At 39.5% G+C, this 15,964-nt stretch overlaps 1 protein-coding gene across 6 annotated transcripts in view; it reads right to left on the reverse strand.

The window, feature by feature from the left end:
* The window catches only part of Dnm3 (dynamin 3), a 477,887-nt gene that overhangs the window by 226,333 nt on the left and 235,590 nt on the right, over positions 1-15,964 (reverse strand). For all 6 annotated transcript variants that reach the window (XM_021198990.2, XM_029538405.1, XM_021198992.2 and 3 more), the window contains one exon: positions 10,199-10,312. In XM_021198990.2, coding sequence (XP_021054649.1) covers positions 10,199-10,312 — 114 coding nt within the window. The remainder of the gene's footprint in view (positions 1-10,198; positions 10,313-15,964) is intronic.

The following is a 15,964-nucleotide window of genomic DNA, read 5'->3' on the forward strand; positions in this document are numbered from 1 at the left end:
CATAGTAGTGTTTTTTATCTTTTAAGTAGTCATCAAATAAGTATGGCTTGGGAATGCAAGGTGGGGGAAGTCTTTCTGATTTTTTTTAACGTGTCTGGAGCAGGTTTAAATAGTTATACATTATGATTGTGCTACATGTTTACTATAAATATTTTTAATCTATCAAAAAATAAATTGTCCTCAAATCTCATGAATAAAATAATTATTCCCCCTGCCACCTTATTTTGATTTATTTTTCTCTTCAGAAAAGCCATTATGATAGTTTAGGCTCAAACATTTTAGATAGCATGGTATAAATAAAACTGCTTCCTACTGAAAACATGGACTCACTTTTTTTTGTATTTTTCAGGCTGTACCATTCCTTTAATTGAGCAGAGTAAACTGGATCAGATTACTTATGGGAGAGGGGAAAGCAATACAGAATTATAGTAACTTTTAATGGCTGCTAATATCTTCTTTGTAAGTGAATCACTCTATTATGGTTTTCTGTTGTGCTGAATGAAACAACAAAGGAAATAATATTTCAAGGTATTCCATTTTCGTATACTTGACTTTGTAACTGTTTGAATAGCAGCCAAGCTCTTGTGCTCTGAAGTGTTGGACAGAAGCACACATTTATTTTCTTGAACTTAAAGAAGTCCAGATATAATTGCACTTATCAACTCTGTTAAAAGGATGCCATCTCTAGGCACTGCACAAAAATTCAGATGTGCAGCAAACTGTTCTTTTTCTCATTCTCAAAAAAAAAGATGTTATTGTTAATAAAACTTCTGCCTGAATTTTTTTCTTTTTAGATTTTCCAATTAAAGGTAAATAATAAAGTATTTATTTTCTTTAAAGTTAATCTCTAATGTACACCTCTTAGATAATAATGTGTTTTGTTTTTAAAGAAATTCCAATTTTTAGACTTTCAACTCTTTGGCTGTTTTGTGTTTAAAATGACAGGAAAGTTGTTAAATATCCCTGCATATGCAAATTGACTAAGTATGTTAAAGTAGCAGAATTCCTGAGTCAGCAGGATTGCAGTTTGTTTCTGTGTGCTTAAGAGGACTAATTCAGATTGCCATCTTGGGTATGAAGTGAACTTTCCTTTTCTGTGTTTAAGGTCCTACTCTGTAATGATATTGTATTAACAACATCAAAAACACATTCAGAGCACTAGGGTGGGACAGAACATTCTAGATCATGACTTTGATTCATGGTCTCGCCCTGCTTGTTAACCAAGGGGAATAGAAGCTTCTGAATGCTTTGGTTTTCATATGGATACTATAAAAAGAAAATAAAATTTTAAATACATTTCTGTTGCTTGGAGATATATATATATATATATATATATATATATATATATATATATATATATATATATATATCCAAAATCTGTTGGCTGCATTGCCAAACACTTTAGGCTCATTAATATTTTGAGAATGGCTGCTGTTATCATGTAAATAACAACATACCTTTTCATGAGCAAGGCTATGGTATTATCTATTCTGAGAAACATGTATAAACATAGACTTTAATTTCACTATTAAGAGATACAGAGGTCTTGTGAAAAGGAAAAACATTTGGTTTGATTGCTTTGAATTCTGACTGCATGAGGGCCAGTAACAATAGGAACTGGATTTTAAAAATTTATGTTATGTTATTTTTTTTCCTTAAAATCATGTGAATTTTCTGTTTTTGACAATTATCCTTGTTAGCAACATTTGGATCAAATGTATGAGTGTACTTCTGAATAAAGTCAAACGTCTAACTTCTTTTTAGTTCCATAATGTTTTAATGTTTAATTCTATTGTGTGTTTCTCTCCTTTCCCTTTATCCCCCCTCCCCTTCCCCCCAAATCACCAAATCTGGAAAACAGGCTGATTCTATCTGTCCATGAGCAAAGGAAACCTGAAGGACCCAAGGGCCTGGCTGGACAGAGTTGTCATGTGTCTGCCTGTCTACACTTGCTGTGCAGAACATCCGCTCACCTGTACAGCAGGCACAGACAGGCAGTCACATGACAACCCAGCCTGAATGACAACCAGCCATTGAAAGAAAGCTGCCCTCACAGCATAGCATCTACACCAAGAGCTACAACCACAGTGAGGGGTTGGGGGCCTGGGGTTTTAAACTGTTGGCTTATTAAAAGAAAAACTCGTATGTAATCCTTTGATTTTTGATTCGCGTATGAAAACCTACCCGAAGTAAAGTGAGTGGTGCCTATGAAACCTAATAAAGCCCGTTTCTGAAAACGCTCCTGTGTCTCACATGGTCCTCTTGCCTCCACCACACTCTCGCCATCCACTGTACACATCTTTACTGCCTCCCAACACGGACATGAAAGTCAATTCAATAAGACCATTTGGCTTCAGATGGATGTTTGTCGAAGAAGAAATTATTCTGCTGGGTCTTGTCTGTAAATGATTGGTTTTTGTACCGTAACTTTTAAGTGGGGAGCGGGGAGAGGGGGAGGAGAAGGAAAGAGTGGAGAGAAGGGACAGAATAAATGAGTAACAATATATTCTAAAGGATCAAGTATTTCAAGTTAAACTGTCAATCTGGTCTGGGTAAAAGATATTTTAAAATATTCCCAATAGATTTTTCACTCATATTCAAATAACTGTTTCTCTTCTTGTGATAAACAAGAATATTGAACCATCAATATTTCTGGGTGCTATAGCACACACAGATCAGCTACCATGTTGCTGTTTAGCTAAGAAAGCTTTTGTGGTGCAGTCACAGGGATAAAATATAGAAAGCTGATTCACTCACTTGGGATCTGTGCTTCCAGTCACGTAAGCTCTCAACCCAAGATTTTCAAGCCTGTTGATAATTTCAAAAGAGCAAAGATAGTCCTGCATGACGTATTTTGCCTTAATTTCTGAGGAAATATCAAAGTTTCTGTACTGACATGAACTGGAGAAGTGGTCAGGGCTGGCTTTGTATATGAGCATTTAAAACAAAAAATAAGGATAATTTGCAGAGACAGGAAAATTTAGAAAATTGTTCTAGTTAGACCTTGTTTATTAACGTATTTTATCTTTCAATGTTTCACATTTAACTTTTTCTTATATTCTGTCAAGTTTTAAAATTATAATCTGAGGCTACCCCAAACTATTTTGTAATGATTGAAATAACAGTCTCAAGCAAACTGCCTTGCCCACAGGCCTTTCATTTTTAAAATATAAGATTTAATCGTAAGGCTAAGAGTCCACAGTTTCCAAATTTTCTGATTTTTATGGTATTTGTACTAAATGTGACACTATACTTTCTTTAAAAGAAAGAGTCATAGGCAAAACTGTGTCATGAAAATATGAATAAAGTTAAATGTCTTGCATGTAAACAATCTGGATTCACAGAAACTATATCCCATACAAAAAAATATCTGTTTTGCCTTTATGAAACTCGTGAGGAATTACGGGGCTTTTTGCCTTAGAGGAAACTCCCATGACCACCCAACAGAATGCTGAATGATAGATACATCACAAAACGTGAAGTATAAACAGGAAGTATAAACTGTCCATGTGGCTATTTGCATAGTTCCACCCAACTTTAAATGTTTTATAGGAACTGCAGCAGACACTACTAGAGCTCTCATGATGAGTTATTCTTCCAGGACAGGAATGTACTCCGCTCAGGGTGATACAGTATCCCAGTCAGAACACGAAGGAACTGGGGGTTAACAGGGATATCCAGCATAATCTATCAAATAATTTTCCATAAATCATAAAAAATACCCTTAAAAACATTTCTGACTCTGCTCTTAAAAGCCTTGACTGTTTTATATGCACTTTAAATTCATAAAGTAAGGCACACTTGAGATTTTATTCTTCTGGGAAAAGGGTAATATAAAGAGTGTGGACTTTGCAGCATTAGATTTTGGAAACACAAACAGTAGCAGTCGGTTTGTAGTTAAAGGATACTTTGAATAATTTTGAAATGGCACTGGCCATTACAGTGTATTAAATAACACTTATTTTATTTCCTAAATCATAAGTCTTTGGCGAATGTCAGGATGTGGAAATAATCAATCTCATATTTAAAAACACAATGTAAGCTACTTTCTGTAGGAGCAAAAATTACAAGTATGAAGATAAAGACTTTTAAGTGATATATGTTGGTGTTTGATGTTTATTTGTACTTTTAAAAATGTAAAAGCCAAGTCTGAGCTGAGTGAAAGATTTTTGACAAGGAATGTTCAGCATTCAGTGGTCCGGGTGGCCTCCTCCATCACTGGGGCCCGCTCCTCCTCTTGTAGCCAGGCACAATTAGAAAGTGCCACATGAGAAGGCAGAGAGGTCTCAGCATTCCTAGGCCAGGCATCCCTGTGACTTTGCTCTCCTAGTTTTGCACATCCAGGCCTGCAGCTGTCACTTTCCTTCCTATTTTCAAAGTTATATTTGTCATCTGCGAGAGCTGCACAATAAAAGCAACGCTAAGTAAGTGTCCCTATAAGGGAATGATATAATCTCCTTATCGAGCTATCCAAACATTTCAGCCCACAAAAATGAGGCCTGTAATTTCTTAAGAGTCCCAAGAATGTCCTGTTTCGATGCAGATTTTGACTTCCTTCAGTGGGACAGGGTTAGCACAGCTCCTCTGGAAAGACGGTTTCCCTGACTCTAGTTTCAATCTCTGTGCTGGGCCCCAGATGTAGAATAAGAATTGGCAACCAGCCTCACTGTATATGAAGGAGTGGGTCCTTCTCTTTGGTTAATTATACTTTGGGAAAACTTGCACATTTAGATGTACGTCTATTTGCCTATTTCTCGGGGGATATTAAGAAAAATGAAAACCTCTTCCATTGAAGCAAAGAATCCCTTTCTCTCAAAATGTAAACATTAGGAACAGTGTCAACAAAGTTTGCCATTAGGGTATTAGTGTAAAATTATCAGAAGTAATTTTTTAAAAGAAGTTTTTGTTTTATTCTTTTATCTTAACTAAATTCCCCAAGAATTTATACGTGGAAACTAATAATGAGAATTTCAGCTTTTGCTCAAATGGTCTCAAGTCCAGGAAGCCATGCATGGCCAGGAGACCAAAACCCACTAACCAATGATAAAAATAAACAAAATTCTATAATTCAATAATTCACCTTTAGTCCTTGAAAATACGATCACATGATACAATTCCACCTTAGCTTAGCGAGTCATTCACTCACTATCTCAGAAGTTCATTCATCAGTATTTGATCGGTGTTCTTTCTTTCTTTGGTGTCCTGGTGGTAGGAAGCAAGCATAACCACAGCTCCTGGGTGCACAGTGCTTACAGTCCTCATGTGCCATTTGCCTTGGCAGCTTCCATCTTTCGAAGCATCTCTTACATTGCCTCTACCCATTCTTATGTCAGCTCAGGCCAGTGTAGGGTGCCATGGCCTCTCTGGTAGTCATGGTGACAACTTCTAACCCCCAGTCCATAGATAGATAGATAGATAGATAGATAGATAGATAGATAGATAGATAAAATCGGATCATGTAACCTCCAGTTAAGAGAATTTTCCAAGTCTCCTTTAACCCTGACAGTCGAAATCCTTCATCTCTAGAGTCACTTTTTCTTTTGCCCCAGTCACTCCAGTTCAGTTCTGCCCTAGGACACTGGTGTGGCCTTCTCTGATCATTCAAAGCTTTTACCTCCTGTGATCCCTTACCTCAGACACGGTTTATGTCATACACACCACTGGCTTGACTTTTTATGGGCCATAACCAGCACCAAGCAAGCTTTGTGGTTTGTTTATATGTGTTCTTTATTCGGACTATCCCCCTCAACAGGGCAGACGCCATGGGTCCTTTGTTAATCATTTTATCCTGAGTGACCACAGCAGTGCCTCACATATAACAAGGTTGCAAAACATAAATGTTTGGAAATGTTAAGGTGAAGAAGGGTATGACACTCACATGTCATGACTAGCTAAGTCCCTTGTTCTCATAGGTCTCTAAACATAAAGCACTCACTTAACTGGATGCCTGGGACATTGCAAATACACAAATGGTACCCATAACAATAAAAGCAATCTCCAGAAAAGTCCAGGGAGGGAGAGTAGGCCTGACATTTAAGCAGGTGGGATGGCAACAGGAAGTGCTATTTACCATTGCCACAACTAACCTGGGAGTGTCCTCTTTTCTAAAGCCAGTTGCCATTTGGATTTGTCAAATATTTTGACCATTTTGGTTAGACTGGTGTTGATATATGAATATACAATATATAGAGTCATAAGATATAGAGTGTATATGCTCATACATATAAGACATTCAAAGAATTTCAAATGGGTTATTCCAGATGGACACCATTAAAGGGTTAAACTGCAAGAGAAAGAGAAAGACAGAAGCCAATGTGCTATTCTTGGGTTGAGCCCAAAGAGGAGAAGGATGCCAAAAGTATACCAAAATGGTGCCCACTGGCATAACTGCTATAGAGAGGGATGGGTATTCTACATGACATTGTTAAAGTCACTGTATTTCTCCTGTGAGTACTCAGCAAGGACAAGTGCTAAAATCACCCTTACGTTACGACTTTGCTAGAAGTCAAAGAGCTATGTGCTAGTTATCTCAGACCCCAAGTCTGCATGTCTGAGCTCTAAGCTCGCCCTAATAAGTGGATGCCCCTAACCTTGCAGGCCTTGGCATGCACACACTGGCAGAGGGACATGGGGAAGATGCCATAGTTGGGTCAATGCAAGCAATGGAAAAATATGCTCATGACCATTTGCATCAAAAATTCCAGGTCTGGGGTTCTGCTGCATGATCTAGAAGTGAAAGACCCGAGGAGATCCCCTAGGAATGACTTAGAAACTGCTGTGCTCTGAAAGATGAGCCATGACCTTTCACATTGAACAAGCCCTAGTCTCAGAGTATGTTAGAGGCTAAGATATTGTTAAGTGGATAAACTCTGGCAGCTGTAACACACTGCATTAGAATAACTCTATGAAGATAATATGGTGACATTATGTTACCTGGAACACAGGCAGAAACCTTTCATTTCGGTTGAAGTCATATCTGTGGCATGTGTGAATTGTTGCTGTATTGAATGGTTAAAGTACAGGTTCAAAAACTATCAATGGATCTTTTGTGTGTGGGGGGGGTGGCGTCATTTATGTATCTAATGAAACTTATGAGTAAGGTGTATGTATCTGTTCTAAACAAGAAGAAAATAGAAAACGATGCCTTTACAGTCATACTCATCCCTTGATTATCATGGACCTGTCATGCCAGTTCGGAAAGGAGTCAGGTTGATAACATCATTCCTAATTCTTGGATAAGACATAGGAGAACCCGTATGCTAGAAGAGAGACAGTGCAAAACCTGACTGAACAAACCTAACAGATGTGAGTTCTCCTTTGTTACCTGAGCCTTGACATTCTTCATAAAAAAAACAAAACAAAACAAAAAAAAAAACAGATCCCATACACATGGCATCATAAAGTAAAATAATGAAAGCGAACTGGGAACCGGAAAACAAGTTGGTCAAAGAATGACATTACTTCCTCAGGGTGACTGTGCTGATACTTTCCTGTAGCACGAGTCAGCACACTAGCGTGGTAGCAGGGCTCACACGTGGTTTACAAAAGCTTTCTAGGAAATCGTGAAATCCTTCTGAGGTGGTTGGGTCAGCAATGGTCCCCACAGCTCAGTGAAGACTGAGGCTCAGGAGGGTAGAGTGGCTGACCAAGTACAGGCAGCCACAGCAAAGTCATACCCCTAGCCCACATCCATCCATAGCACCAGCTCCACACAGCCTTGTGTTCCATCAGTGTCATCCTGGAACAGCCTTGAACTTGTTTCTTAATCATGGTTATATTTCTCAAGTCATTTATCTTTACTCTCCCACTCAAAACAAACAAACGAACAAAAAAACAAAAACCAAAAAAAAACCTATGGAAAGTTAAATAAAACCATGTATTTTCATAGGACATAATCTATTTATTGAGCAGTCATTTAGGTGACAATGAAAGCATGCACCTGTCTAATTACAAAAGAAAGCAAGATGGTGACCAAAAAATCATAATACAGAGACCCTCTATGAAAATGTAAATATAAGTAATCATTAAACAAATTAATGAATACACAACTAATCCAAGGATCTTTCCCTTGTCACATTTATTTGACAATAATAATAATAATAATAATAATAATAATAATAATAATAATTTCTGAATCAGGCTTCCACTGTATGTCAGTACTGATGTACATATAGGGACAGTCTAAGCACTCCACTCACCAAAAAAATTAGCTCCACAAGGTAAGGTAGAACAATAGCTTTTTATTCACACAGTAATATTCTATATTTGGGGGGCTTTTTAAAAGGTTGTCAATAGAGTCACCTTCAGTCAACCTGTAGTTGAGCCATGGTGGCAAGCCCCTTTAAAATCTAAGCATCACTTACAACAGTAATGCTCCCAGGTAAGTGCCAAGGAGATAGATTCAAGAGCTCCGCAGTATGCAGCTCAGACCCACACTCCTCCTACTTCCTGTGTGAGCCCCATCCTCTTATTCTCCTTCCTACTCCAGCGCCCAGCAGACACTATCACTTGTTTATTCTCTCCCAAAGAACAGGGGACACTGCTGCCCCCTCTCCTTAGCCCTGACCGCACACTCTGCAGAGGCTGGCAGCCCTGGCCTGGGAAGCCTGTGATCTGGGTAGAGAAGGACAGTGGTGGCTGCCTTGGTGCAGTGGGCTGAGAATGGATGCCAGAGAGGGTTCTGCCCCACTAACACCAACTCCTTGGAGATGGTCACCACTCTTGGGTTGGACTCCATGACCAAGGCAACTCTTTGAAAAGAAAGCATTTAATTGGGACTTTGCTTACAGTTTCAGAGGTTTGGGACATTACTATCATGGCAGGGAGCATGGCAGAATGCACACACCGGCACTGGAGCAGCAGCTGAGAGCTACATTCTGATTTGTATGCTGGGAAAGAGACAGTCTGAGCCTGGGGCTGTCATGGGCTTTTCAAACCTCAAAGCCCACCCCCAGTGATACACTTCCTCCAATGAGGCTACAACTACTTCAGCAAGGGCACACTTTCCAATTCTTCTCATCCTTTCACACAGTACCACTCCTTGCTGACTAAGGAGGAGTCAGAAGAGATGAGACTATGGGAGCCGTTCTGATTCCAACCACCAGAATGACCAATATTACTTTTTACACAAAAATTAGTGACACAAGAATCTGAAAATTATACCTTCAATGTCAAATTCTGGTCTAGTGTTTCTATGGAATTTGTATTTCCATATCACAGAATCGTTCGTGGGAATCAAGCCATTGTCCAATATTTTCCAGCACACTGTTAGACCGAAGACATGAAGCAATGGAAAGAACCCTGAGCAAGGAAGTTCCTCTTCCAAGACATGACAGGAGCATCTTTTGGTACTTTCAGAAGCAGTCAAGCTAGAGTAGGAAGGATTGTTAACTCTTGACTTGTGTCTGTTATAGCCAATAAGGACAAGGTGATCTCACCTGTTCATGGTCCTGCTCTCAGAGAACACTCTTATCTAATGCTTGTGTGCTGTATTACAACCACCAATGATGTCACTGGGTAGAACAGAGCTATTAACATCTGCAAAACACAGTTCAATTTCAACCCATGCCCTCCTGAATCTAGCTCTACAATTTTATGATGCCTTTAATGGCTCTGGAAGACTAATGTGACTTTTCTGCGCCTATGTCGCTGTCAGACTTAAATAAGCAGTAAGTCGCGGGATGGCATTATTAGTGCTGAACGTGTGCCAGAATGCTACTACTTACGTTTTTACAGAGATATCAAGTTCTCAAAGGAGAAAATGTGTATAATGACCTAATACTAATGTGAAGACCAGAAATCTCACCATGCCTCTAGCCTTTCATTTGAGGTGGATACCATAGCAACAATTCCACAATGCCTTAGCAGTTTCCCTATTACCTTATGCCTTTTCAACACATTATTTAATAAAATTGCTTTCGTTAAGTTATGCCAATGACTTGACATTACTATAAGGAAGAAAGTTTCCAACTCCAGACGCATAAATTAATTTCTTTCAGTCAGCAAAATAGGACTAAACTTAAGAAATAAGCAGGAGAGGAAATTCAGTGGAAACGTTGTAAAACTAAAGATCTGTAAGAAGAAAGAAAAGCAGTATTTACAGACAAACCTCACTGGTGTCTGGAACTGAACATCCCAACACTATCTGTTAATTTCACTTTAGAAACACTTTGGGCGAATGTCGCTCTCCGTGGCTTACCTCATCGTCTTTATACCAGGACAAGCTTTCTGCAGTGAGGACAAACCAGTAGCCCTTCGAGCCTCCTTTCATGATGCCAATGTTGCTAACGGTCAGCCAGCCCTTACGAATCACCTGCAAAAAAGCAGACATCAGCAGAAGCATTGAGAGCAAGTAAATGAAGAGCAGAAGTAAAGGCAAGATACGAACGATGGTAAGAACGGCATTCCCTGCCCCCCACACACTCAGCTTCCACTGAGCTGACTGACAAAGCGCATCTTCCAAAAATTGAGATGGCTAGAGGGAGGTCTTATCCATCCGTGAGCAAAACAAAAATCTTGGACTCATATGGCTAGCAGAAGCAGAGTTGACTGAAATGGGCAAGAACGAGATGAGGCAGCCTGACAGACTTGTACCAGCCTATTTATTGCAGTGTTGCTACAATTAAGACGTGTTTTGTTGATTGATTCAATTGACTCTCTATGCCTGAAACTTCATCACTCCTTCCAGGATACTGGTCCACTTGTCTGCCTTGCTTGAATCTCATTAAAACTAGTAGCAGACACTGGTCAGCAAATGGCAAAAACCGGAAACTCAAGCCAACCAATTAGATCCTTGTTAATCGTGCTGAATAAGGCTGATTGAGGAAGAAAGCTGAAATAATGAGCTTTTAAAAGGGAAAGTCTGAGGCCTTTGATGGTCTTGATTTACCCAGCACCTCCTTCTGGGTGTTATTTGACATAGAGTAAAATCATCGGAAGCATCTTCAAAAAGATCATTCAATGATTTACAGATTCTAAAATGTTAACAACAGGCAACAAATTGGACAGAACTTAAAAGTGGCATTTAAGGGGAAAATGGATTTTTCCCCACAGTGGTTATAAAGTTAACTTATTCCACACATGGAATAGTTTCCCATATCCTCTATGCTCGATGGTTTTATAGACTCTGAACCAGAAATACAATTCTATATGGAATTTTACATGATCTTACAGTTAAAAACGTGTCCTATTTTTAAAAAATTCACTTTCCTAGATATCCCTAAAATGTTTTTTAATTATTTGTTGAATGACCATTGGTTTCTGAAGGTAGCTTAAAATACTCTAATAACAGGATTTTATATTTCTATTAAATTATTCTTTGAAGCTTAAGAAATGCCATGGGAAAATTATAAAATACACCAAGATTCTCACTGCTGATTTTTCAAATTTCCCTGCACATTTGCAGTCTGGGCGATCCGTGATGCCTTGCTTCAGCATCTCTACTGTGCATCTCCCTCGAGGCCATGTTGGTTTACATATCTGCAGAGAGCACCCTTCCCAGCCCACACAGAAGTGGGTTTTCAGCTCCTTCTTCTTGTGCTCTACCACAGGAAGCAGACAATGTACTTCAAAGTACCATCCTTACCAAACCCAAGAGTCATGCAAATGCTTTCTAAAATAATGCTGCAGAATCCTAGACTAGGTACCCATCTGTCCGAGACTGATTCCCACGAACTGAGGAGGGCCCACTGAGCCTGGTCCGTGGCAGATCAGAACACATACACATGAAGTTAAACGATCTACATTTAAGTCTTTTCCCAAGGAGACCCTTACTCCTACTTCAGACTGTTGAACATGTCCATACGCTGCATAAAACTGAAACTCTGTCTTCCTTAGAGGAAACGATCATGGTGAGGTTTCAGTAAAACAGATGAAAAGATTTTTAACCCTAATACTGTGTCATCCTATCACAGCCTAGAATTTATCAGAGGAAAACACTCCAATTGTTTCACTTCATTCAGTGTCTGTGGATCTGGAAGAGTTCTTCTGGGTCTACAGAAACAAATTACTACTTTAGTAGAGCAGGCTGGCTCTAACAAGCTGGGCCATGAATTTTATTCCATAATGAATCTGTTTGTTTGTTTGTTTAAAATTAAAGTAGCACAGGGGTTCCATTGTACCCTTAGGGATCTTGTAGTTCAGCAGGAAAGGCAGATCCAGTTTCCATATGATCATATAGTAAGAGATGTTTACCAGCATAAAGGGTATTTAGGAGGGTATGCTGGATTGCCCTGAGAAGAAGGTTCTGAAAGAGGAGCTAGAAGGTGATTCAGAAATTGGCTCATAGTTTGTTGATTTGTTTTCCATAGATGACTGTATGTATGTATATATATATATATATATATATATATATATATATATATATATATATATGCATATATGTGTGTATATGTATACATATGTGTGTATAATGTATGTGTATGTATATGATGTATATGTATGTGTGTGTATATACATATACACACAGAGAGAGGGAGAGGGATGGCAGGTCTCTCATATTCTCTCTCTCTCTCTCTCTCTCTCTCTCTCTCTCTCTCTCTCAAATCCATTAAAAAAGAAAGAAGAAAGAGTGAAGGCTAGAAAGGGTGGTGGACTGAAACTGAAGTGAGATGCTAAATTTCACTATTTTACTTTTCTTCAAATGCCAGAAGTAAATTCTAGGTGCATATCTCTGATACAAGTATCCTCATTTTTAAATTTTTTTGCTTACCAGATTTCTCAGTGGATACAGGCTCTTGCTTCCAAAGCTGACTGGTGTAGGGAGAGGACTGACTGCTGTAATTTAATTTGTCCTCTGGTCTCTGCTCATGTACATGAATAAAGGTGATATTTGAAAAAATTGTGTATATGACTATTGTATTCATAGATTGTATGAATTATATCAAAACTGCTTAGAAATAAATTTGAAACTATGATGTAGCAATGAGTGGGCACTGATGTCCACATCTGGAATTTAGCTATGCCAGTTTCTGGGTGGCCATGGGATGGGCCAGGAGAACTCACTGGGATGGACAGAGCAAAGAATAAACATGGACTAAACAGCTGAAGAGAAATCGCCCCAGAGAAGTTAAAACCAGCACAGGTCCTGGGATCAACAGGATAAAGGGTTTTTTGTTTGTTTGTTTTTGTTCTTGTTTCAGCCATAACATTAAATGCATCTGGAAACAGTGGCACATGCTTGAGTGATGCATCCAATAGTGCTGGTAACTATTTTTTTTGTTTTGTTTTGTTGTGTTTATTTTGCTTTTCTACCTAGGCAACTGTTTAAAAGAAAAAAGTTATCAGAAAGGAGGAGGTTGGCAGTACTAGAAGATGTAGAGAGCAAGAAGATGGGAGGACATGGGGAAGGGGCTTTCCTACCTTGTAAGCCTCAGGGAGGATGTCAGAAAGGGGAAGGGCAGGACAGTAAGGGCTCATGCTGCCTTTCCTACATGAAACTCCTCAAAGTCTAGGGGAGTTATGTTTGATCTTTTCCCCCATTAAAGACGAGTCTTGGTCAATGTCAGAGAATTGAGGATAGGAGGTTGAAAGGAAGGTCTCAGGGGGTAGTGACACTGAGTCCCAGAGGAGAGTGAGCATGCTAGAGGTGGTTCAGGAGGGGCAGGGTGAAAGCTGAGCCTGAGGAAACAGATCTGTGGGGATGTGGTAGTCAGCAAAGATGTACTACTGTGTCCCAGAGGCTCTGTGGATATCTAACACAGGATGAGACACTACCTTCAAGAACACAGAATAGCCCTGGCAGAAAAGCTAGGATCAGGATGGAGGTGGGACAACCAACAGAGACAGAAAATGAGAAGATAAAGAAAGGCACTTGAGATTCCAATGAGGTATGTAGACAAGTGGTTCTCATCTACTCTAGTTCTGTGGGTTGTAACCCCTTTGGAAAACCTCTATCTCAAAAACATTTTACATTCGGATTCATAAAAGCAGCAAGCAAAATTACAGTCATGAAGTAGCAACAAAAATAATTTGGTGGTTGGGAACATGAGGAGCTGTGTTAAAGGCTCATGCATCCTGAAGCTTAAGGACCAGTGATGTAGTAGAAGGCAAGAACAGAGCTTGGACTTGTAAGATGATGTGAAGCAATAAATTGCCGGCCGTTACCAGCACTATTGGATGCATCACTCAAGCATGCGCCACTGTTTCCAGATGCATTTAATGTTATGGCTGAAACAGTGTTTACTAAACATTGTTTAGTCTGGTGGATAGAGTCAATTGAGCTACTTAAAACCATGAGTTACTAAGATCGGTGAAAATGTGAGTGGTAGAGTACTTGCCCCTCATGTGTAAGGCATTCTAGGATCCCCAGCATCTCTCTCTCTCTCTCTCTCTCTCTCTCTCTCTCTCTCTCTCTCNCACACACACACACACACACACACACAGACACTCACACACACACACACACACACACTTTCACACACAGATACTCTCATTCACACTCACACACAGACACTCTCTCACACATACACTCTTAGACACACACACATATACACAGGTTCTCATACACACTCACATACACACACATATACACACACAGACTCTCTCTCTCTCACACACACACACATACACACAGGCACACATACAAAGACACACACAGTCACATACCCACACTCACACACAGGCACACATACAAACACACACACAGACACATAACCACACTCACACCACAGACACACACACACTCACACACAGACACACATAGACACTCTCTCTCTCTCTCTCTCTCACACACACACACACACACACACACACTCATACATAATCATACACACACACTCACATACACTCTCACACAGGCACTTTCTTACACACACATTCACACATACTCATACATACAGTCATATACACACAGACATACACACACATTCTCTTTCATACACACACACACATAAATATTCACACACACAAGACACATTCTCACACACACACTCACACATGCACTCATACACATACACATACACTCATACACACACACACTCACACACATAGAGACACACATACTATGAAGGCATGGAACAAAGGTAAATAAGATGTATTAACTATCATCCGACTATAACACTACAGCCATTTCCATCCCAATAGGTTTTCTAATTTGGAGAGAATCACGTGAGGAATGTAGCAGCTTTGGTTACACACATTTCTTGTCACTGCTTGGGAACTCATGGCCCTGTCCTCAGCACTGAACACTGACAGCGCTTCACAGAGGCTCACGAAGGTTTGTCCTTTACAGAGAGATAGAAACACATTGTCCACAAACAGATGACAATTGGTTTAATGTGGAAATTTGTGAAAATAATTCTTTCTTACATTGCTTTTCACTGAGAAACTGAGGGAAAAGCCGGGAATCAAGGTAAGATAGGCTGACACAGGAAAAGGTTCTATTAAAATGGGCAGACCAACCAAGCATGGTGATTTAACCATCATCCCAGCACTCCAGAGCCTGTAGCAGAAGATATCCACAAGTTCAAAGTCAGCCTGGGCCATGGGGTGAAGGAGATCCTGCTTCGGACAATAAACAAAACAAGCCAAAAAAAAAAAAAAAGGTCAGAACACAAGGGGTATGCATTCAAAGGGAAAATTAATAAGAAACCAAAGGGCACTAAAGGAGAAAGGAAGAAAAAAATAACAAACAGAATTTGAGTAGAAGGCAAAGGAAATAGGAAGTGCTACAGCATCCTTTGTATTCACATTTGAGACTGTAAGAGAAAAGAAACTGACAGAACAATAACCACTTAGTGTTTGAGCATCAAATCCTGCCAGTAGTAACTAAGTAAACAAGAATAAGCAGCCCCTTCATTACCAGACGACAGAGACCTTGGGAGTGGAGAGGGCATGTTCCCATTTGTTTAGCTGGAGACAACGTCTTCGTCTTCTTCTTCTTCTTCTTCTTCTTCTTCTTCTTCTTCTTCTTCTTCTTCTTCTTCTTCTTCTTCTTCTTCTTCTTCTTCTTCTTCTCCTCCTCCTC

The sequence above is a fragment of the Mus pahari genome, chromosome 5, assembly GCF_900095145.1.
Source record: "Mus pahari chromosome 5, PAHARI_EIJ_v1.1, whole genome shotgun sequence".
NCBI lineage: Eukaryota > Metazoa > Chordata > Mammalia > Rodentia > Muridae > Mus > Mus pahari.